The sequence below is a fragment of the Heliconius melpomene genome, chromosome 11 (genome assembly GCF_056956725.1).
Source record: "Heliconius melpomene rosina isolate 202511_hmr_F chromosome 11, ASM5695672v1, whole genome shotgun sequence".
NCBI lineage: Eukaryota > Metazoa > Arthropoda > Insecta > Lepidoptera > Nymphalidae > Heliconius > Heliconius melpomene.
In genome coordinates, this window is record NC_140399.1 from 10,539,474 (window position 1) to 10,563,443 (window position 23,970).

Consider the following 23,970-nt stretch of genomic DNA (forward strand, 5'->3'; position numbering starts at 1 on the left):
AAGTTCTTTTTTCAAATAATAATAAATCGATGACTAATAAGCTGTTACAATTTGGCGATCCAATTAAGAGCTTTAAGTATCTCGATTATTGGTGGGTTGTTGAATTTTACATAAAAATAATATTAAAAAGTAGAAGATTGGCCTAGAATAAGTATTTTAATAAGTATAGACTAGAGAGTGAGTATAACAGAGCATTGGCTCTACTCCATCCATATAAGTATTCGATCCATAGTAATTGGTAAGCTTTTAAACGATGCAGTCAATAACAGCCTTAAAGTCTGCTGGATTTAAACCGAATTTGAACGGTGATTCATTCTATTAATAATTTTGATGTAGTTTGTAAATTAATGAAATAAAACGTCCTTTTTATTATGAGTATCAAAATTAATTAAACGATGTTCAAGAAAAACAATTGGCTAATACGGCGTTGAGTTCCGCCAAAGTGGACGACAGAGTTACTTAGCCTTTGGTTATAATAAGTTCTTCTGCCTATCCTGCTATATGTGAATATAGCGTGAAAACATAGACATTCTTATCTATCCTGCAAGGTTTCGATGATGCGTGAAGATAAACAGTTAAAATTAAAGAAAATCTTTAATTTTTTTTAACTACTTAATTCTATCCCGTACATCCTGGTGGGCAGAAGGAACTTAGGGCTGAGACACTCCGTTTGCATTAAGACGATTTTTAAGACGTCTTGAGTGCCGAAACTCAACGCCGTTCAATAAAATTAATTGATTCATAATTCATATTTTGTCAAATAGTACTTACTCTTGATAAATGCCTGTTGTGCCAAGTTTTTCTTGGTATTTTTAATACGTACACTCTAGCTACTCTATTAAGTATTAATTGTATATTTAAAGACCATTGAATTGGTCAATACGATTGCCTTTTACATATTTACTCGATTGTTGAACTAATCTTATGAATTTGTTTTAAGTACATTTATCGATATTATCTTCGAATTATAATAATCATTAGTGAAATGTTATACAATTTTGGTAATAATGTCTTGCACTAAATTTTCTCGTCAATTGTTCTTGCTTACTATATCTAGTGTTTAAATCCAGCTTAATCCTAAACTTTGTTAGATATTTTTGTTTATTAAAATTATTAATTGATCTGTCCATTTTGATGGAATGTTTTGAAATATATTTCTAAAGAAATCCATTTCGCTTTTCATTCATCCCGCTTCGTTGCTTCCTTCCTCCTTTATCAGATATTTTTTTTCTATTATTATGCAAATTAGTTCAACGATATTGAATTACACAGTATTGATTTCACATAATTTAGAACTATTTAATACATGATGAACACACATATTTGCACATACAATATGAAATAGTGTCAGATCACTGCACGTAAAGAATATTCTAGAACATTTCGTGTCTCTAATACAATGTTCTTGCAGGAGAAACATTTCGAGAAACGATTCTGGAAACAAGTGACCAGAAGACGTCAATCCCTCGGCTCCATCAGCCAAATATAAGAGACTTAACTAATAAAGACTAAAAAAGCATAAGTGTTCATCGCCTGTAACGGTAACGGTAGGAAGTATACAAAGAATAGTAAACTTAGATAGTGGGAGTGTTCAAATTATAAACGATATACGACCATACCAGACGGTACGAGTAGTTGATATAAGGAGTTATTAGAACGACTGTTTTACAAATGTATGGGTAGGTGATGCCAAAAGTGGTCACTCAGGAGGGGATTTGCCAAATAGTGGAAGACCACGGAAGGGACCTGTCACCGCAACTTCATATCTTAGGTAGGAACCGAGAGGTTGATCTAGCTGTAGACACTCGAGGCCTAACGTGTACAAACTGTCGTGGTTAAAAGTTTCTCTTAAATAGATAGATGTATATATAGAAGTAGTGTATAAGCTTTTTTAAAAAGGCTTTATCTTTGTATAATAGTTGTTTTAGCATTTTTCTTGTAACGCTGTTGACTATTGGAAATTTAATGTATTTCATACACTTCATTGTTGTATACAACTTTATTAAGTGTTTAAATATTATTTTTGTTTTCCGAATAGAGCTTACGTTAGCGTTCATTTTTGATGAAGTTTTAATGATATTAATATTCAAAATAAGCATTTGTGATTCGCTTCTCTTCGGAATATTAAAGTGATCAATGTTTTCATCTAATAATAACTATCTATTGAATAATTGGAAATGTATTGAAAATGAAACTTCGAATTTATTATTTTTAACAATATTGTACCTAAGGGTGACTTTTAACTTGTCCTTTGTAACTCATTTCCGACGTCACGAATAAAGTTCTTAAATTTCTTCCTACTTTTTCATTTTTACCTGCACTTATTGTTGTTAAAACACTTACAGGATCACTTCGTTGTCCATTTATCTCGAAATTGCGCATAAAATCAAGCTGAAATGAATATCTAACATTCAAATCAGAAATAAAACACAACATAAAATGTTAAAGCACGTATATTCATTAAATTCAATACAATATATGTATATCAGTATGTAAATATTATTATTTAATTTTCTGTATCCTTAGCACCACTATAATTAATTTGTCATTAATTCCGCTTTTTTTTTATCTTCATCGATCAATTTCCTAAATAATTCGTATTTAAAATACTCTTCGGCCATTTTAACCATACATCTAAATTTTTCTCATCTCTTTCAAAATAGTATATTTATTTTATTGACTGATTCTTTTTTATTTTATAATAAAAATATTAATTTCATACATCTATGTTATAGACTTTTAATAGTAAAATTAGACAAATTTAAGCACATCTTGAGCTCTGAACGAACTATACCCAAAATCCCGCTCATAAGAGTACATAGCAATCGAGGCAAGGGGGTCTTCTACAAATAATAAATGATATATTTTTTTCACCTTCACGCTGTATTCCGCATGGACGGCAGAGGGAACCTAGTGTTAGACACTCTGATCCCCACTTTCCGCCAGTCATGTTAAAAGTCAGCTTGTGCCGCTGCGCTATGAGTGACCTCAGTGATATATAAAGACTATAAAATAATATATATATTAAACCTTTCAAAAAACAATAAAATCGTAATATTCTTATTACTATAAAGACAATTTCAAGAAACGAAAAAAAATAAACGTCACATTTGACAGCTCTAATACGACGATAGCTTTATAAAAGTAACACATGCCTTGCCTCAACTGCTAGGTTTATACAAACCATCGTTTACATATTTACAACTAAATAAAAAAATTACACTGGCAGTAAAAAAATAAGGTTTTAGAAAATTTATATCACTTAAAATAAGTATAATAGCAAAAATTTAGACAGAAGCATTTTTGTTAGGAAGCTACAAAATTTTGGCAAAGTTAGATAGAAAAGAATAAATGGTAAATATTTAAAATGTAATGTATAACAATATGAAGGAAATGGCAGGTATTTTCATATTTATAAAGAACCTCTTCTTCATAAATATGAAAATAGAAAAATTCTTTAGTATTTCTAAGTTACCAATATTTTCACTTTTAATCAATATTTACTTATATTTAATATGAAAAAATGGAAAAAAAATTCTCATTCTCGATTTGTTTTGTAGGATTATTCTTTTTTAATTAAAGAATTTTCTTGTACTGTAAGGTTTTATGTTTTGTTACGTTACATCGATTCATCTTTACTTAATAATATAATGGACTGAATTTATTTTTATAAAATTACCTATGAATAAAACAATATTTTTTCATTTATCGAATTATTTAGCAAAATTTAATATATATTATACATATATTTTTCTAAAAATAAATTTCAAATGCTTCTACTTGTGAATCAATGAATATTGAAAATTAATTGTCTTACTCAATATCTCGCTTTTAGAACAAAAAAAGAGGATTCTTATAATCAATATAAAAACCCGACATATTTATAAACGTAACTAAAGATTTTTTGTCATATACATTTTATTTTCATTAAAGATTTTTTTTTAAATTACAAAAAATGAGTCTAATCTGTATTTTTTTTCAGTTAGCATATAATAATTAATATTAATCCTTTATAATATAAAATTGTCATATGATAAGGCAGTGTGGTTGATCTCCTAGGACAGCAATGTATGGAACCATATACAAACGTAAGAAAGAACGTAATATTTTTTTTTATTGCAATATATAATAACATATTTATTCCTTGGATTAAAATATCAATTTAAATATATTTATATGTATCCACATACATTCTCGTATAAACAATATGTTGGCAATAATTTCCCGTTTTTTTTTTATTTTAAAACAATTCGTTGATTTATTTATGTTTTTTATTCGACCTTACTCTCTCCACTCCCTCGAAGCTTGGAACGTTCTGACTTCGGATGAAGTGAACGTAGTGACTCCTTGAGCACCTACAAACAAAACATATTATGTCTGTAAAATGCGAAAAAAACAACAATAAAATCACATTCCCATCCCATTTTAATGAAATTATTTAGATTGACAATAGGTTCACCTACTCAAGAAAAAATAATTTAAATTATTCATTTTTTTATCTTTTGAAACATAGATAAGTAGGTAAAGGTGCTGGATAATGGGACCCAAAGCCTAATAACACAACACAAAAGTTCACAAAGCCAAACTTGAAAACGGCCACAACTTATCAACCCCACTGTACAATACATATAAGTTACCTCGTACACGTCGGCCTGGCGTGGGAGTGACGTCACCCTCCGGCGCCGCCCACTGCTCCACCAGCTCGCTGGCGGACCTCGCCAGCGACGGCTGGCTCACGCTGCGGTGGAGAGAGTGTCGCCAGGATCTGTAAGAATTATTTTGTTAAAAATGGTACGTTGGTTAAAGTTATAAAATAATAGTTTGTTATATAAAACTTCACATGCTTTTAACAGTCGTTTTAATTTTTTTTTTTCATTTGAATCCAGGAAAATTTATATTATTTTGGAAAGCTAGAGGACAGCAGGTTTTTATCTTGCAAATATCGCTAATATTACGTACATATCAAAAATAAATTTTCCATAATTTCAACTTTTATAGCTGATTTTCTTTCTATATAGCGAATTATCTGTAAATATTTTTTTTGACACTGTACCTTTTAGAACAACAAGTCTAATACGATAATTTCAATTCTTTTCCTCAAAATATTTATTTATTAAAAATATTTATATATTTTTAAAACAACTATAACAAAATATATAATTTGAGCCCCAAATAATCATATATACTTACGGATTCTGATTATACTGATGTTCTGAATCGCTGTCATCGTCATAATATCTGCCGAGGAGAGTGCCCGCTGACACCTCGGAGTGAGTGTCGGCCTGTTCACGCGCGTAGTCCACCATCATTTCTGACATCGATCTGGAAATACGAGTAAATGGAAAGAATTGAAGAATAATATAGACAATTAACAGAAAAAGAATTTTTTTTTTCAAATCCCAAATATAACAGGGTAGCTAGAGATAACCTAGTAAAAAAAGGGAACCTCAGACATTCTGTTCCTCATTTTTCGCCAAGTTGAATGTTGAGGAGGAGATACCCTCGGAGAGACCTCCGCGGTTTGCCTTCTTAACAGAGCGAACAAAATGAAAATAATAAGCAAATAATTAATAAATTATAATTCATTTTCATTTCTCATTCATTCATTTTCTCCTCCTTCTGGATAATGATTACATTTATCACCAATATATCTGTCACTCAGGCACAAGTACCAGGACAACATAACGTTCAACGACGTGATTTGTGAAAACAAATCAAACGTATTCCTGTCCCCCTTTATCACAATTACCAGGATAACATCAACAAGTAGTGTTTCATAATTATATCACATCAATAATAATCTACCTTTCTCTCTCTTTCTCTATACACTTTTTGGTAGAAGTAGATTAATAATTAATTACCTCAACAATCTGCTTGTCTATATCTCTGTCTGTCTTCTCTCTTTTTCATCTAAAACTTTACCAACGTACCAGGACGCCATGACAATAAAGAAGTTGTTTTTCACTCGCGTAATAAAAGCTCACACAATTACCAGGACAACATTACTCCCCAAGAAGTAGTTCCATAATTACCTCGTAATTTTCATTCTCCTAATAAAAACTCACAAAGACCCCAGGACAACATAACACCTCAGGAAGTAGTTCCACAGTTACCTCGTAGTTTTCATTCTCCTAATAAAAACTCACAAAGACACCAGGGCAACATAACCCCTCAAGAAGTAGTTCCATAGTTACCTCATATCCACATGATCGCTCCTATAGGACGAGCGCCGCGAGCGCGGCGGGTCGCGCAGCGAGGTGGCGTCGCTGTCGTACTCGTAGAGCGTGGGGAGGGAGGAGCGACGGGAGCGTGATTCCCATTCCGTCTTTTTGCGGTAGCGATTCTGAAATTATATATTTTCTTTTAGATAAACGCTGTATTTCACTTTGCTTTATATATACTATTCTATATATATAGCTTCTGTATTCTAAAATAAAATTCAAATTAAATCAGCTTTACTATGTATCCTGCAGACAGCAGGGTAGGTAGAGGGAGCCGAGAGTGTTACAACACTCCGTTCCTCACTTTTCGCCGAATTTTTAGTTACATTCTGAGGTTTTATTATTTTATGTTCTGTAAACGGGGCTTTCAACTATCCTCTAAGCCCACCTTTCACTAATTCAATTCAATATTTTGATTTTATTATTTAAAATTTTATATGTATGCCTAATTGGAAGCGAATAGGAAATTAGCTTGAGCAAGTAAATGAATGAATTTACATTCAATACTAATTAGAGAAAAAATTATATAAATAATAAAATATACAACAATACCTTAGGCTTATCCGGTGGTGGAGCTAAAATCCTAATAATGACCTCCCATTTGGGAGGTGCATAAAGAGGAGCGAAACGATGATCGTGAGCAACCCGCGTGAAGTCCTCCCGCGTGCTAGAACGTGCTAGTTCACGTCGTAATGTGCTTTCGTGCGTGATTAGCTCACGCCAGCGAAGACGTTCCTCGCGTGTTAGACGGTAGGAACGTTCGGTTTCTGAGAGCACCTGAATATTGTGGGACATTTGAAATTGTATTAATAAACTAAAATTGCCAAAATCAATCTTATAATTGACAATTTTAAAACAAAATAAATAAACGCTATTTTCACAAAGATTACTATTTCATGTATACCTCATCCTGCGCCTCAGTCTTCAGCACCCTGGTCAACACGCTCCAATTCGGCGGCACAGGTGGTACGGGGTTCGGTTCCGGAACATCCTCGTCGTCCTCTTCTCTGTACAGCGGGTTTCTCGCAGGGGGCAGTTCGGGGAGAAGGGGTAGGTCGGGGGAGGAGGGATAGACTGCACCAGTCTGTTTTATTAGTTCAGGGGAGAAGAGGTCTGGGCCACCTTTGCCTGGAATAACATAGTGACATAATATAAATCTAATAAATCAGCTTCACGCTGTATCCCGCACACAGCAGGGTAGGCAGAGGGAACCTAGTGTTAAGACACTCAGTTCCCTGATTTCATATAGTCAATAATTATTTAAAAATGATATAATAAAAAAATTATGCAGTCATACCAATAAATTTCTGCGGCGGCAAGGACAATGGCACTCTCTCCATTTTGGGTGTCAGCGTCATTCCGGACGCGCTGCTTATGTCAGAGAAGTTCTCCCACTGAGCTTCTGGTAGAGTGTGGTTGCGGATTGTGACGTCGAATTGAGGAGGTTGCGGCACCTAGTATAAATAAATATTTTAGATTTTAAGCGGTCAACCAGTCGTGGCCACCCTGAAAGACAATGTATATCAAGTGACTAAATTCAGCTTATACTCGTATTCCCCCTATTCACCTCACCTGCCGGTACTCCGTAACCAGACGCTTGTGACGTTCTATGTCTTCTATGGTCTTCTTCTCAGTGATTGTTCGGAGGAACACGTCGTCTACTACGTGTGAAGTTATTTCTGGTTTCCTGGAATGTGAATATTATATTTTTTTAAAGTTTCAATTTAAATCGTATCTTAATATTATTTATTATAATATATTAATATTTTTAACAAAATACAAATTCACTGAAAACTAAATCACCGAATGTTTTAGATAACCAAACTTAAATCCACACTTTATTTTATTGGTTGAAATATGAAAAAATGAATGTAAGGCTTCTAAGAAAGCATTTTTTAAATATATAAGTATTAAAAACTACAGCTTACCTAGCAGGCATGATAGGAGTTTCAGGTATAGGTTCCAAGCTTTCCATCAGCATCTCTTGTTCTTCTGTCTCCATACGTTCGGTCATGACCGGAGGTGGAGGAGGCGGTTTCTATACAAGATATACTTATTTAGCTTCTAAATTTATATATATATTTTAATTTTACTTGATAATACTAAAATAAAGCCCTTCTCTTATTAAAATTTGCTAAGGCATTAGGCTTACTATAATTTATCAGGCAGTAATAAAGCGTGTATTTTTTTATTTTAATAATATTTAGATAGATAGTATATGTAGTAATAAATATTATATTATTATTTATATATTATTTAAATTAATAAATACTTTATTATCACTCATTTTATTATGTTCATTTTTTTATTATCACTTATTTGAATGTAAACGTGACGTACTAAACGTAAAGTAAATGCGCCTGCTTGTGGGTTCGATCCCCACTCGAGGAAATTAAATATTTATTTAAATGTATATTCCCATTTCTTTGCTCGGGTGTCTGAGGCAAAGCGCAGCGTTGAGTTCCGCCCCTCCCCCCTTGTTTTACCGCCAGGTTCTCTCTGCCTACTCTGCTGTAAGTGGGATAGTTGCATTTAAGACTTTCCAATTGTCATATACATATTACAAAAGTACTACAGAATATTAACATATATAATTTTTGCTTTAGCTATCAATAAAATAAAAAAGCAGTTTTTAAATAACCTCAATACATAAAAAAATATAATATTCTGAAAATCAAATTCTGCCAGCCTATAACCGCCAAGCCAAACCAAACCCCAATGTGTACCTTAATATGGAACATTCTCGCGTGCGAGCGGTCAGTGACTTCAGTGACCGAGTGAGTGTCCGTCATCTCCGTGTTGAGGGACGCGATGGACCGAGGACGTCTTGCCCACTCCTAGTGCCGTGGATTAATGGACCGATTATGATTGGGTTAAATATGAATTTTCCAAAAGAACATGTGACAGTGCAATAAATAAAAACCATCCAATAAAAGAATCATCAACTGTATCGATTTAGCAAATTCTTTATGAATTTATTTATCAAGCTCACCTATTCTTATTGCCGAGGATTAATAGACCGATAATGATTATGTTAAATATATTGTACCAAATTAAAATAAATAGTGCAAATGTGATGAAATCCTTAATAAATGAAAAGAAAATCGTTCCAACAGAACACCAGAGAATCATTATTATCAGTTCAGTAGATTCTAAAATTGTCCTTATTTATCAAATAGCGAGGAGTGTCATATATTATTAAATCGTTTAAATTAAAAATAAATTTTCCATTCAAAAAAAAAATAAAAAAACAATCGAATTGATAACCTCCTTTTCTTACAGAAGTCGGTTAAAAAGAAATGGTGCAAAAAAATGTTGGTCTTAGTAAATTCGATTATTGAAAACTTTGGAGATTTATGAAAGTGCAAATGTGTAAAGTCTTTAAGGTTTGCTTCAGAAATCTTTTTGATGTTTCTTTACATAAAATCTGTTCGAGGATTTTTAGTATTCACTGAGAAAAAGACCTACAAATAAAAATTACACATATGTATATTTTTGTTATTACACATTTTTTGTCAGTAGTTAATATTAAGAACAAATGTTGAACCTAATATGCACATTTATGTAAAAAAATATAAACAAAAAATATATTTGTGACGATTATGTTAAGAAACACCGAGAAATAAAGAGAAAAGTGTCAACAACATTAGCAAACATTGTTTAATCAGGAAATGGTTTTTTTAATGGTGATAATAAAAAAATATATAAGTAGTAACCATACCTGTCTATCCCTGCTAACTTCGCTATACAGCACGGGAGGGCGCGGCGGGCGCTCCGGGGGGGCGGCGTGCGCGGCGCGCGCTGGTAGGGGGAGCGCAGCCGGTGACACCGTGCGGAGAGACTCTTGGCGTTCATGTTCCTCTAGGATGTGTTGTCTGGTGGATTGAAAGTGGTAAGTGAGGAATCTAGAGTTGGGGCTAGCCGTGGTGCAGACAGGTTCAGACAGAGTTCGATTTCCATTCGAGAAAATGAAATATTTAATCATTTCATTTCTTCGCTCTGGTGTCGAGGCAAAGCGCGGCATTGAATTCTGTCACGTGACACGAAATGCCTCCAAAATTCGGTGGAAAACGGTGAGCGGAAGTGTTTTAATAGGAACTGATCTTAGCACTAGGTTCTCAGTTTCCCTCTGCCTACCCTGCTATGCGAGGGATACAGCGTGCAGCTAAAGAAAAGAAGAAAGAAGTGAGCAATCTTATTTATTATCTTCGCGCTACATACCGTATACAACAGGATAGACTGAGGGAACCTAATTCCTTCTGGAGCCCAGTATTGAAACACGCTCTTACTCACATTCCACGGAACTTTTGAGGCATAGCAAGAGAAGTAGATACATATCTTGCTATAACTCACCTCACACTCCCACCATCGACCTCAGTAGTGGTTATCGTCGACACGGGCGAGGGCGGCGCGGGGGGGCGCTGCACCCGCACGCGGACGTCGAACGCGGGACCTGCTGCGTGCGTGTGGAGACGGGAATGAGCTTCATGGGTTTCACCGTAGCCTGTTAGTGGAGTTACGGGTTAGATTAGTTATTAAGTGTTATTTATGTTATTATATTCTTTTTTTCTTTTTAATTTCCTTAGATAGGTTGATGGACCACTCAGTTCTCCTCTTTTTGTCAGAAGTGCTAGTTAAATACCAGACGTCGACTCCGCCCTTTCTTGATAGGGCGAGGAAATGAAAATAACTCATTTCTCTAAGTTGAAATCGAATCTACTGCCATTGTGTTCAGTTTGAGATAGAGACTATGAAAGCTGTTTAATTTTTTAAAGTTTTATTTTGTCACTATTAAATTATAATTTTGAAAAATATAAGCTGAATTAGTGTTTTGAAGATAGATCTGATCTAGTTGTATTTGTAGGTACTAAAAGTTAAAGTTTAAAATATTTCTTTAAAAATTATGACTGATTCGTAGCTGCTTTCTTGTAATATTTTAAGAAGTTAGGCAGTGTAAGTAATTGATAAGTATAGATGTAGGTTTAAATATACATTTTTTTTATTTCTGCAAAGGTAAGCAAAGCAAGGTAAGAGCGCAAAGAATACGTAAAGCGACGTTATAAATTACTTTGATTCCCAAATTATAATTCTCCCTCTTCCGCAGAAGCATTATAAAGGTAAAAATTATTGTATTTACTCAATACACTTTCCATTTTAAAAATAAGTATGACATATATTTTTATTAACTTTACGCTTCATTCTGCATATAGCAAAGATAATGATATGTTAAAATATTCCGTTCTTCTCTGTTCTCCACCTAAATTCGTGAAATTTATGTGTTGAGTAGCAAAACTCAACGCCACATGTTATCATACCAGAGCACAAAAATGAAAATTATTTATTTCCTCGAGTGGTGATCGAACCCACAACCATTACGATTACAGTATGACGCTATCCACTACCCCAGAAACACCTCCATACAATATAAGACTATTTGCTCTCAAAACCACTTACCCTCACTCTGATATTCGTCAATAATGAATCCCTGGTTAGTGTGCGCGTGTTCCGCCTCGCTGGGCGTCTCCGAAGGATAGTCAGACGGTAGATCCGATACTGAAGCACTCTCTGCCGCTACCGGATATACAGGGTGCGCACGAGGGATCTTCACTTCTACAGAGTTTTACAATAATTATACCTCTTTATAAAACTATACTAAATAAGGGCTATTTACATTAACATAAAAAATCCAAAAACAACTCACCCTGTATACTCTCTCTACTAATAATAGAAGCTGATGAATCATCAATCAATCTTCTAGGGGGTGGTAGAGCTCGTCTCCTCAAACATAAGTAAGAAACTCCAAGACCAAGGAGTAGTAAAGTGAGGAAAAGTATGGCACAAATTATCATGAGTATGTGGGTACCGGCGAGGGGGGCCTTGGCTGGTAGTGGTCCTGGTGCATCTGGCCTGTTAAATAAAGTAGATTTGAGACACTATTCGGTTGGTTGCGGGTTCAAATAAGTTAAGAAAACATTTTTTATTTAAATACAATGCTTACTTATTAATTACTAACGCATTAAAATCAAATATTAGATATTTCTAGAAATAAACTTCGCAATTTTACAAGCCACCGCACAGAAGGAAGGATGTTGAAAACAATATAATTTACAATACCATAACGAGTGACGGACTATCAGATAAGGCTTCGGAATTACCTTGCGATAGCCATTATGTATTTGTATATGAAAATATTTATGTAAAGTTAAATTTATGTAATTAATTGTTGATTATTATTTAATTCTTTTGTTATTTTATAAAATACCGTATCCCCTGAAGCGCCGTAGTGTACTACAATACCTTAAGCATTGTATTTTTAAAAAAATATCATAGAATGGTTAAATTATGAAAAGTACGACTAAATGAGAAAAGGAGCCTCCTCCTTAGTGGTATATCAAAACCTCTAAACTTTACGAAATTCGAGAAAAGTTATGTAAAAAGCACTATACAATAATATATGACCATAGGTGGCTACAACATAATTAAGAATTTAATTTAATTAAAATTAAAGGTATCATAACGCTTTGGCACCACATCTGACCGTAACTGCGACATTGTGGGTTCGATTTCCGCTCGTATGAATTTTCATTAGATGGATGATTTACATTTCCTCTACCACTTATCACGTAATATCTTGCAAATATTAAATGTCACGCATATTTAATATTTGCAAGACATGAACGGAATGAATAGAGTACGTTCATTACGTTTCTCTCTGCCTACCTTTCTATATACGGGGTATATAAAAATAATTTAGACTATTATAGCTTTACTTGCCAATAATCTCTATACTCGTAAATATGTAGGTACATATGATTTCATTATATAACATTTAGATATGCTTCAGGTTATGATAATTTTAAAATTGTTGAACCGGTTTCGGCAAAATTTTCTACATATATAATCACAAAAAACTTGAAGTTTAATATAAAGCCTCTTTTGATTAATAACTATACTGTATATAACTGTATATTTCAAGTCCTCATCTTCCTTCCTTACCTTCCTTCCCGTCCTATCAGCGGCTTTTCTACCAGAAAACCTCGTCATTTTTCAATTACAATCACTAGTTCCTTAGATTAGCGTAACATATTAAAAGACAGATATACTTACGTGAATATAAGAGGGTTGTATACAGGCACAATGGGCGGTGGATATCTACAGACTATAGTGATGACTTCATCCCCATCCATCTCTAGGCCAGGGTGGAATCTCACCACTATGTTGTTGGTGAAAACACGTAATGGATCCTGGAATGTGAAAAATATATGAAATGCTACGTTCTTTTATTAATTAAAGCACTTTTGTTTTATAATTTATTTATGTAATATATAGTAACTTCAATTACGTATATGTATGTCATTCAAAAGTGCTTATAATAATTGCCTATTTGAATAATGAATATTTTGAATTTGAATTTGTATAATCCTGTGTTGGATAAACATTTGAGATAAGAATTATTTCATTAAAATTAACAAAGTATAGTTATCAATTTATTATATAATTCCAATATCTAGACATAAGTAGGTACATATTATGTATAGAAAAAATTATTAATAAAAACATTTGTATTTGCATGTGTTCCACCTTCACGCTGTATCCCATGTAAAATTTGCACCATGTAGCAGGCCTCGACGCCAGAGCGAAGAAATTGAAATTTTGCCATTACCTCGAATGGGAATAGAATCCACAACCTGTCGAGCTTACAGAAACATGCTGTACCCGTGTGCCACAACGGCCTCAATAATAAAATGTAAAAATTTTGATTCGAAAATTATACATTTTAAGGCTTATTTAAATAAATAACCATGAAAAACAATAAAAGTAACTTATATTTATAAACATTAAAATACCTGTTTCGTGCCGCATCCTTTCAACGGCAGCTCAAGTTTATAAGAAGTAGCGCCTTTCCCAGCGACCTGGCACGCTGAGTGACGGTCGAAGTCTGCGTACGCGATGCCGTAGAACTTTTCGTTGAATTTTAGTTCAATCTAAAAAGATAATATTATTGATATATTGTATATAAATATAATTGTGTGAACTCGAATACAAAATAGAAATAAATATTATTTGATTTTTCAAATAGTTTAATAAATATAAATTTTATTAAGGTTCTAAAAGATATTCAAAAATAATATGTTATTATTTTTGATTTAATATAACATTAACATTAGAGGTTTGCGGGAAGCGGATGGGTCCGAAAAGCTAAGGATCGAGTGTAGTGGCGAGAATTGGAGGCCTATGTCCAACAGTGGACAAAAGATGGCTGTTGATGATGATGATGATGATGATAACATTAACATCATTATTAGCGTGACAGCCTCCAAAAAAAATTCTTTTATATTCCAATTCTTACCGTGAACAAAAATACATCAAAAACATTAATTTCAATTATTCATATTTGAAGGACAATATTTTTCACACGACATCAGTATAGTCCAAGCATATACTGACCTGCATAGAACCGGCGGCGCAGTTTAGAGTCGCTCGCGTTCTGTTCAAAAAGATAACTGGACTTAGGTCATCCAGTTTCGTCACCTGAAAAAGATATATATGACATAAATTAGTAAACATAGCTAGTTTCTGTCTAATTATTGAAAATTATATAAAAATTATATATTATATAAACATCACTACAGTATAAAAAGGGCATTCCTAGTTCAAGGTCGCCATGGATTTGTCACAATAAATCCCATATACTTCGAAGTCAAAGATATTCCTCAGTTCTATATATAACCAGCACATGTAGCAGAGTCACTATAAATCTATCCAGCTAATTATTAGCCTTTGGCGGTCTTCGTTCCGGACTCGTGTCCACAAACGAACGGCAAAAAAATATTACATTTATTCTCATTAACTCTTTTAAAGTAGGAATAGCCGCTTAAATTCCTATTTAACAGTTAAATAACATTTTAATTTTTTCCAAGTTCTATAATTTTTTAATATCATATAATTTTTCTGTTTTTATATTATTTTAATTTTATTCTTCTTAACTTTTCCTTTTTAAGAATGATATTTTGAACTCTATGAAAAACTCTATGTACTTGTACAGATAAATGTGTCTACCATATATGTATTTTACTACTGAAACCTGACGGCATTCGGCCTCGTAACTAAGGCCAATATTGCACCAATATCACATTTAAACGTAAGCTGTCTCATTATAAAATGATTTTTGGTTTGTTTTTAGTTTTACACCGCAGATAGAACCTTGTATAAAGACTCTCAGCTCTCCACTTTCCTCCCGAAATTGAAACACAGCATATTGAGCGGCGTCACTTAACGTTGCACTGTGTTTAGAATCGAATCAATCAAAGTGTGTCAATAGATTTCCTGCAGTAAACTGCGGCGTTAAATTCCACGCAATATATCGAAAATAGGGCGAAATATGAAGAACGGAGTATCCCAACACTACTATTTGCAAAAAAGTATGAAGAATAGAAGATAAATAGAAGACATCATGGACTACGAAAAAAAAATCTTATGAATCTCCACGCCGTTGTACCGCTTATTTTTACTTTGCGAAATTGACTGGTTAACTTATATCTAGATCAAAATACCCTGTCTACATTATTTTCATAGCGTACACAGACTATAAAAAAAAAATAAAAAATCTTCTTTTTTTTTTCAACATAACCCACCCTGGCCGTATATTGAACACGCACATCCATTTACAATGGAGCCGCGTATCAGATATTATCTGTAATGGTAGTATCCATCACCTCGTTTACATTCACAACAATGTGCTATAAACTTACTTTCTTTTGTGCTATTTATTAATTATGTGCTAGTGAAGCACGTTTATTTAAGATTTATCTCTTTGTGTCTAGATATGAGTACTATTTAAAGCTATAGTCTATGAAAAATAAAATTAAGAATAGGTTTCCTCAGTAATTTTAAAACATAAAGGCTGTTACATGGTCTATAAGCATATTTACTTTTCCATCGAGAATAGTTTGTTCTGGAAGCCCGTCTCCCTGATATTCGATATTGTTCGCTTGTGATCCATAATTGGATTGCGCGTGCGCAACTGTCAACGCACACGCCAAAGTACACCATAGCAGCACCATCTTGTATCTGTAAATAAAAAACAGAAGATAAGTAAATGTTTAAAAATAAATGAAATTGGATTAAAATTCATTTTTTCAATATGAGAAAAAAAAGTATCCTATGTTCATCCCGAGACCCTCGAGTATCTCTATATGAGTATTATATCACAATTAAATTAGCGGTTTGGCCCTGATTGCGTAAAAGACAGACAGACAGACGGAGTTACTTACGAATTTATAATAAAGGTATGGATTTTCCTTATTTATAAAGAACGTTTTACGTTTTTGATATTTTTATAATAATCAGAGAGAATATAATGAAAGGCCTCTCCGTTCTCTATTTTCCGCAGTAATAGCAAGGAAACGAAAATATTTACTTATACCTCACTCATACTAGACGCGAACTAACTCAACCCACAACTACAGTGAACAGTTAAATGTCTATTTACGTTTTTAAATTAACTTAAGTATAATTTGATATTTTTTATAAACATAAATAAACAAATACAATACAAAATTATAATACTTGACTGATATAAGAAATATTATTCATGCATAACTTAAGTTGTAACTTTTTTTTAAGTTCTTGGCAATTCTTGGAGCTTTCAAGATAATATCGCTATATGTCAAATGAGCAGTCACAATGTTCAATATAAAAGTAAACTACGAATAAAATACTTACTTACTAAGTTATGTATATGTTTTATTAGTGTTTTTTTGCAAATGGCACATCTTAATGGTTTTGAGCTATTTAAATTTCTTTCTTGTTATTATTGTCTCTAATTTGTTCAGTATTTTAAATTAAATGTTAATAATATTATTCATACTATTTACATTTAACAAATATTTTTATAAACTTAAACACTTAAAAAATCAGCTTCACTCTGTATCCCGCCCTCAGCAGGGTAGGCACAAGGTACCCAGTGTTAGAACAATCCGTTCCCTACTTCCTTAATGGCGGAACTCAACGCTTCCCTTTGCCTTGTTACCAGAGCAAAGATATGAAAATATTAATAAATAATAGTTAATTTCCCCGAGTGGGAAACGAACCCTAAACCTTCGCGTTTACAATCACGACTGCCTTTATTTTATTGCTTAGATAAAATATTATAATAATAAAGAGTAAGTAAGTGTTATTGAAGACAAACTTAGAATTCTTAATAGCCTATTCCTTTTTCCTCATATATTTAATAGCTATGTATGTGAAACAAGATTATTATTATGTTTGTAATTACAAACATACAACACTTGTATATCCTGCTCGGAGTTGTAATGTACCATAATTATATGGAATATCTACTTATTAAATAACGATATTATTATATTATCATTGAGGATTTCTGTAATTTTTAATATGACTAAATTATTTTAAAATAACACGTTTGAGGCCAGTCCTGACGCTGAAGCACAAGCGCTTTCCGCTGTATCGCATATAGCGTAGGCAGAGGGAACCTAAACTTAGTAACCTTACCTAACCACCCCATTAAGACACTTCTATTCTCCACTTTGCACCGAGTTCTGAAGGCGTTGCGTGTTGAGTGCCGCAATACAACGCCGTGCTTTGCCTCCAGAGCGAGGAAATGAAAATATTAAATATTTCACACGCTTCTGCCCTTGGGATACGAAAGTCCTCATACAAACACCAAAAACAAAAAGTAGCAATAATTTAATATCAAAAGGCTAGAAAGGTTAATCCTTTTAAACTTAAAGAAATAGTAGAGACCGAAGGCGAGTCGTAATGAAATATGACATTTGGATGGGATAATCCCGACAAGGACGTCGAGCCGCCGACAGTCACCCACTGCGCTAACCCTTCACTGTACCCAGTACACCAGTGCACACCACTAGGGTGACTGCTATTTTTATTATATTGAGATTTAATTTTTTTTTTAATTTATTGTATAGAAGTAAACGCAACGCCAAGGAAACTTGAAATAAGAAACATTGCGAATATATCTCACAATTCGCTTAATATGCAGTGACTAAAGAAAAATTAGAAATGTTCTTCTTCTTCCTCCTGGCATTAATCCCGGCTATTCCCAGGGTCTGCCTTCCTACTCAACCTACTCCACTTTGCACGGTCTTTTGCGTCCTCTTAGAGATGTCTAAATTAGTGATGTTATGTACCGCAAAATACTACAAATGATTCATCGAGTAAGTTTAGAACCTATAACCACGTTAAATCAAAGGAGTCTAAACTTGGCCAAGAGGCAGATCCGTGCATCCATAAATATTATATAAATTAAAAATTTGCTAAAAAGCTAAAAGCTGGCTAAAATGCCTTAAAGTAAAGTTTTTTAGTTAAATAGTAATTTTAGAAAATAGAAAATATGAATATAATTAAAACACAAAACCGCCCATATTATGTGGTTATCCAATTCCCGACGAAAATAACTATATTTCAAATGGTAACTTAATAGTGAATTACTTTTTATTATTAAGTTATTATTTAAAATATTTAAAATTTTATTATACTAGTACTACTTTGTATCCATCCTACTAGCTCAGAAGTAATTTTATAATAAGCGCCCCGCCTAAGCGTGGATTCTTTGTACGCTCGCTTAATGCGTTTAGTAAATAAATATTTTTAAAGTTCCGTAAACACTGTCTCTTTATTTTCATATATAACTTAGCTTTTTTCTTTAAATTCATTGTATTAAAATTTTTACTTCAATGTTCCACACATTTCTTCTTTTAAATAGATTCGACGTTTTCATTGAAAATATAATTGCGTAAGTAAATAAAATAATTCGTTGTTTCTTTATCTTTAGTAGACGTGTTGAGTGATTCAACTCAACTCAAATATTTCTTAGATTTAATTTACAAGAAATATATGAAACTAGCGGCCCGCTCGCGGTTTCACCCGCGTGAACTATGTTATTATTAATTTCTGTCTCCATGACTACGCCCTAGTGACGTCTATGCAAAATTTGAGACTCCTAGCATTTGTAGTAACGAAGTTTCATAGAAACTTTCAACCCCAAAAACAATCCCTTAGAAGTCGAATATTGAAAATTCCCGTCTTAGCGAGCACCTACGTCCTATAAATAACTCCTATGCAATGCAATTTGACATTCCTAGCACTTGTAGTTCGAGAGATTTCGTGATGAGTGAGTGACCTTTCGATTTTATATATATAGATATAGATAAACTGAGTAATAGGCAATTACATCTAACTGGTACAACTGCGCTCAAACAATTTAAAAAAGAAATGAGTTGAATATGTGATTCTTATAGCGATTAATTCTTACAATTCAAACAAAAACAAAACACAGCCGCACCCGTATATCTATAATGTGAACTGGCCGCGCTTTATATTATATAAATTCATAGCTATGAAGAATAATTATACAGTCATTTCAATTACTATTATACATAAAATTTTATTATTCTATATACTTTTTTAGCCTCATCCTGTATTTCGTACATAGCAGGTACTAAAGTATCTTGATAACGCAATAAACATACTGTTGAATTAAACATTAATTTCGTCAGGAGGATTTTTAAACATTCTAATACTTTAGTACAACATAAATCCTCGGGCAAAGCCGCGGGCAGGCCGCTTGTGTATACTAAATTTAAGTTCTCTCTGCGTTTCGGGCGTGTATTGTTTGTCTGTCACTCAGTGATGGAAGAGTTGTATATATATCAATAAAAACTGCTTTTAAACAAAAACAAAATAAATCTTTAGAATATTTCAATAATCTATACAGTCAAATTTCCATTTTAATTGTCTCCAAATGTCCTTTATTTTTAACCGACTTCTGTAAGAAAAGGAGGTTATCAATTCGACTGTATTTTTTTTAATGTTTGCTACCTCATAACTTTTGACTGGGTGAACCGATTTTGAAAATTTTTTGTTTGAAAGGTGAAGCTTCCCGAATGGTCCCATTTTTTTTGGTTCATTTCTGACAATGGTATCTATGAGAAAATCACATGAGTCTTAAATTTGTATTAGGTATGTGTGCGACAAATAGACGAATAACTCAATGTCGTGCCAACCGATTTTGATGATTCTTTTTTTTATTTGAAAAGATACACTTCAAGGATAATTTGGTGAAAGTTTGGTTAGGTTCTGATTATGAAATCCGGTGAAAATTGAGAAAGTTTGTTTTTTTTGGTAAAAGTTGATTATCCTATCTTAAATCCAAGTAAAACAAACAGGCTTAGTAATTAGATATTGTAGTAAAGGTGTTGTAGCATTAGCGACACCATCCGCTGGTCGCGTGACATTTATGTCGAGCACGTCAGTGGCATCCGGCAATACGCGGAGGCTGAAGTCCCACCACGACAGTGAACTCAGTGCTATCAGTGAATTTAGTATTAAGTAGTAAGGATCAGCCTGACTGTTACCTGCTAAGGATCAAGTACTCATCACTACCAGAAGAAGACCGGACCGAAGCAAGCTCACCCGAACCCGAGGACCACACCAAGAAGCTCTCACCTTATTTGTGACCAAATAAGGAGGAACTTCGCCCGCACTGGCCTGTGCGGAGGGGAACCCCTTCCCCTTGGACTCCCTGCCCGGACCGAGATGGGCAGAAGGGTTGTGAGGACAGTCAACTGCTGCCGCCTCCCGTGCTCATAGGAATGAGCACCCACCAGCCGCCGCGTGCGGGGACACAAGCGTCCCCTACTGCGGCCGCAGACACCGCCGCAACCAGCGGCACCCGGCCCCCGCGCTCCACTGCGCTGTACGGCGTACCCGTGCAGGCAATGGACCGTGGGACCACGTCGAGGGAGCCCTCTCTCTCCGCGGCGCAACCTGGCGCGCCGTGCCTCGCGGGATCGACGCCCGCACCAGCCGCCTCGCCTTCCCCAGGCCTGGCACCCAGGGCCTCGCGCAGCGCCCACCGACACCAGGAGCTGAAGAAGCGCTCCCCCTCCGCGCCCTCCAGGGTGCTGGACAATACCATGTCCCCGCAGTCTTCACTGAACAGGGACATGGTAGTTTTGGCGGAACTCAAGCACAATGGCGCGCTGAGTCGGGAGCTGATGGAACACATGGCCGTGTTCCTAAACGACCGTGCTCGAGCGTTGGACCAGACGCAGTCGCAGCCCATGTACCTGACACCGGTGCGCCGTCAACGCACTGCAGAGTACGAAACCCCAGGCACTGGAAAGCGCCACTGCCCGGTGACCATCCAGGCCAGCCGGCCTGAATCAAGAAAACGCCCAGAGGGAGGCAGGGTCGGCAAGGACATGCCACTCCTCGTTCCTCCAACTACAGTTGCTTCCACGTCGGACCAGGCATCGGGTACCGTAACCACAGCGACCACCACCTCGAGCTCAACGTTCGCCGACGCGCTCCGGGCACCTGGCCCAAGCCGGGTGACACAGGATGCGCCAACCACTGCGACCTCTGTAACACCCAAGCCGCGCTATCCCCCGCTGATAGTGGAGAATATGCCAAATTGGGCGACTCATTTCCGGTCGCTCCACAACAAATTGGGACAAGCACCTAACGCGCGCCCCTTCTGTAGAGGGGTGCGTTTTACACCCAGCTCGGAGAATGAGTACCGCGTAATACAGCGGTACCTCTCCGAACTCGAGAAGAGTGAGGCCATATCCTGGTTCTCCTATGCCCTCCCGGCGGAGAAAAGCAAGAAGGTAGCCATCAGGGGGCTACCCGTCACTACTACCCCGGAAGAAATAACCGATGCCCTGGCGGATCTCGGCTTCACTGCCGAATACGTGCGTCCAATTAAAGCGAGGAAGGGGAGGCCCGGGTGCATCTTCCTCGCCATCCTGACGAACACCCCGGACCTGATACCTGGCATCTACAGCGTGACGGAGTTGTTATTCATGCCAGGTATCAAAATAGAAGCCTGGAGGAGCAAGAGGGGCCCGGTGCAGTGTCACCGCTGCCAGGCATTCCGGCACTCCAGCCACGGGTGCCACCGGCGGCTGGCTTGCGTGAGGTGCGGCGAAGAGCACCTCGCGCGCGACTGCCCGAGGCCCCTCGATGTTCCCGCCACGTGCGCCAACTGTGGCGGTGCCCATCCCGCCAACTACTCAGACTGCCCCCAATACAAGAGGGAGCTCCAGAACAAGAGGGCGGGCACAGTCGCCCTCACGAAAGAAGATTCCACCCGCAAACCCAGGACCTCAGCTCCCTTAGTCTCCTCCAATACGATCGGAGCGGAGAACACAGCCGCCACTCTCATGGCCCCCGCCAATCCCGCTACGGAGAAGGGTGTCAGAAGACTCAAGAAAAGGGGAGGGAAGAGGACTAAGAGACAAAAGGCCAGCGAGCCCCTCCCTCCCCTCGCTGCCTCCTTGAAGACTACAGCCGCGGCCCCTGATGCCGCGCCTAGAACCACATCGGCCACAACCCGCCAGCCGACGCACGCTATCATCGTCAGGGCCATCGACACCCTCAAGGAAGTTCTCATTGCCTTGCAGGAGGGTCGTGACCCTGTTCAATGCGTGCTAAGCGGGATGGGCAACCTTCTCCTTCACGCCTGAGGCCCCCCGCGTACTCTATTGGAACGCCGCAGGACTCCGCCGTCGCCTGCCCTTTCTCCGACACCTTCTACACGACAACAGCGTTGACGTCGCGTTGATCAACGAGACGCACCTCCACCCAGCGCTCCCCTCCAACTTGCCGGGGTATCACGTCCTGCGGTTGGATGCGCCGGCAGAAAATCCATGGCGCGGGCTGCTGGTAGCCGTCCGCCGCACCCTCGTGTTCCACCAGCTGCCCAACCTCGACGTTCAGTCGTTCCAGTCTCTGGGCGTCGAGGTGCACATCGGCTCCAAAGCCATACGGATGTACGCCATTTACCGCCCCGGCGGAAACAACCGCCTACGAGTCAGCGAGGTGCACCAGTTGCTCGGTAGTTCCATCCCCACACTCGCGGCCGGGGATTGGAACGCCAAGCACCCCGCATGGAGGTGCTGGACGACCTGCACCACCGGACGCCGCCTGCACCAAGATTCCATCCGCCATCGTTACGAAGTTGTGGGTCCCGACGAGCCGACACACTACTCCCACGCCAGCACCCACCAGCCCACCACCATTGACCTGGTAGTGCACAGAGGGCTTGACGCGATGGACATTGAGACCCCCCCAGATGCCTTCGGATCCGACCACCAGCCTGTCCTAGTTACACTCAGGGGCAGGCTGACATTGGCCAGCGGCCCACCACCCGGACGGCGGATCTCCTGGGTGCGGTTCGGAGCCAACATGGAAGAGCAGCTTCAGCACCTAACGCCTCCTATCTCTGAGCCAATCGTTGACTCTGCGGACATCGACCGGCTCGAGGCTAGGCTCACCGGGACTATACAGCAAGCGATGGAGGAAGCTTCAACGGCCGCCACCCCCCGCACTCTGCCTCCCATCCCGGCACGCGTCCGCGCTCTCATCGTGCGGAAGAGGAGGGTACACTCTGAGTGGCAACAAACCAGGGACCCAGCAGTGAAAACCCGGCTCAATCGCCTCGTAGAGCGCGTACGGAAAGCGCTCGTCGACGTTGGTGCCGACGCGTGGGAGCGCCGGATTGAGGAGGCTGACGAGGACCAGCCCTCCCTCAACCGTCTGTGTCGCCAACTCACCAAGAAGAAGCCCGCTACTCATCCCTTGGTGCACCCTGACGGCTCTCTCCGGTACTCCGCGGAGGAGAGAGCAGAGATACTGGTGGAACACTTGGCAGCCACGTTCCAACCAAATGCCAGCAAACGACCCGCCCACCATGCGCGGATGG

The 23,970-nt window shown here is 37.3% G+C and overlaps 2 protein-coding genes across 6 annotated transcripts in view; one reads left to right on the forward strand and one right to left on the reverse strand.

Annotated features, from left to right (window-relative positions):
* The window catches only part of PsGEF (Protostome-specific GEF), a 53,052-nt gene extending 50,758 nt beyond the window's left edge, over positions 1-2,294 (forward strand). For all 4 annotated transcript variants that reach the window (XM_085193014.1, XM_085193015.1, XM_085193016.1 and 1 more), the window contains exon 32: positions 1,412-2,294. In XM_085193014.1, the coding sequence (XP_085049140.1) occupies positions 1,412-1,489 (78 nt within the window). In that variant the 3' untranslated portion in view covers positions 1,490-2,294. The remainder of the gene's footprint in view (positions 1-1,411) is intronic.
* Positions 2,295-2,435: 141 nt separating this feature from the next.
* pot (zona pellucida domain protein papillote) overlaps positions 2,436-23,970 on the reverse strand; it is a 52,077-nt gene continuing 30,542 nt past the window's right edge. The window contains exons 3-20 of one of the 2 annotated variants that reach the window (XM_085192798.1): positions 16,154-16,292; positions 14,670-14,753; positions 14,069-14,206; positions 13,329-13,465; positions 11,923-12,128; positions 11,676-11,831; positions 10,575-10,725; positions 9,943-10,096; positions 8,948-9,058; positions 8,150-8,259; positions 7,794-7,908; positions 7,519-7,675; positions 7,126-7,349; positions 6,774-6,998; positions 6,195-6,343; positions 5,191-5,322; positions 4,638-4,765; positions 2,436-4,355 (exon numbers count right to left, since the gene is read on the reverse strand). In XM_085192798.1, coding sequence (XP_085048924.1) covers positions 4,282-4,355; positions 4,638-4,765; positions 5,191-5,322; positions 6,195-6,343; positions 6,774-6,998; positions 7,126-7,349; positions 7,519-7,675; positions 7,794-7,908; positions 8,150-8,259; positions 8,948-9,058; positions 9,943-10,096; positions 10,575-10,725; positions 11,676-11,831; positions 11,923-12,128; positions 13,329-13,465; positions 14,069-14,206; positions 14,670-14,753; positions 16,154-16,285 — 2,583 coding nt within the window. In that variant the 5' untranslated portion in view covers positions 16,286-16,292 and the 3' untranslated portion in view covers positions 2,436-4,281. The remainder of the gene's footprint in view (positions 4,356-4,637; positions 4,766-5,190; positions 5,323-6,194; positions 6,344-6,773; positions 6,999-7,125; positions 7,350-7,518; positions 7,676-7,793; positions 7,909-8,149; positions 8,260-8,947; positions 9,059-9,942; positions 10,097-10,574; positions 10,726-11,675; positions 11,832-11,922; positions 12,129-13,328; positions 13,466-14,068; positions 14,207-14,669; positions 14,754-16,153; positions 16,293-23,970) is intronic. The other variant, XM_085192799.1, reaches the window with a different exon arrangement.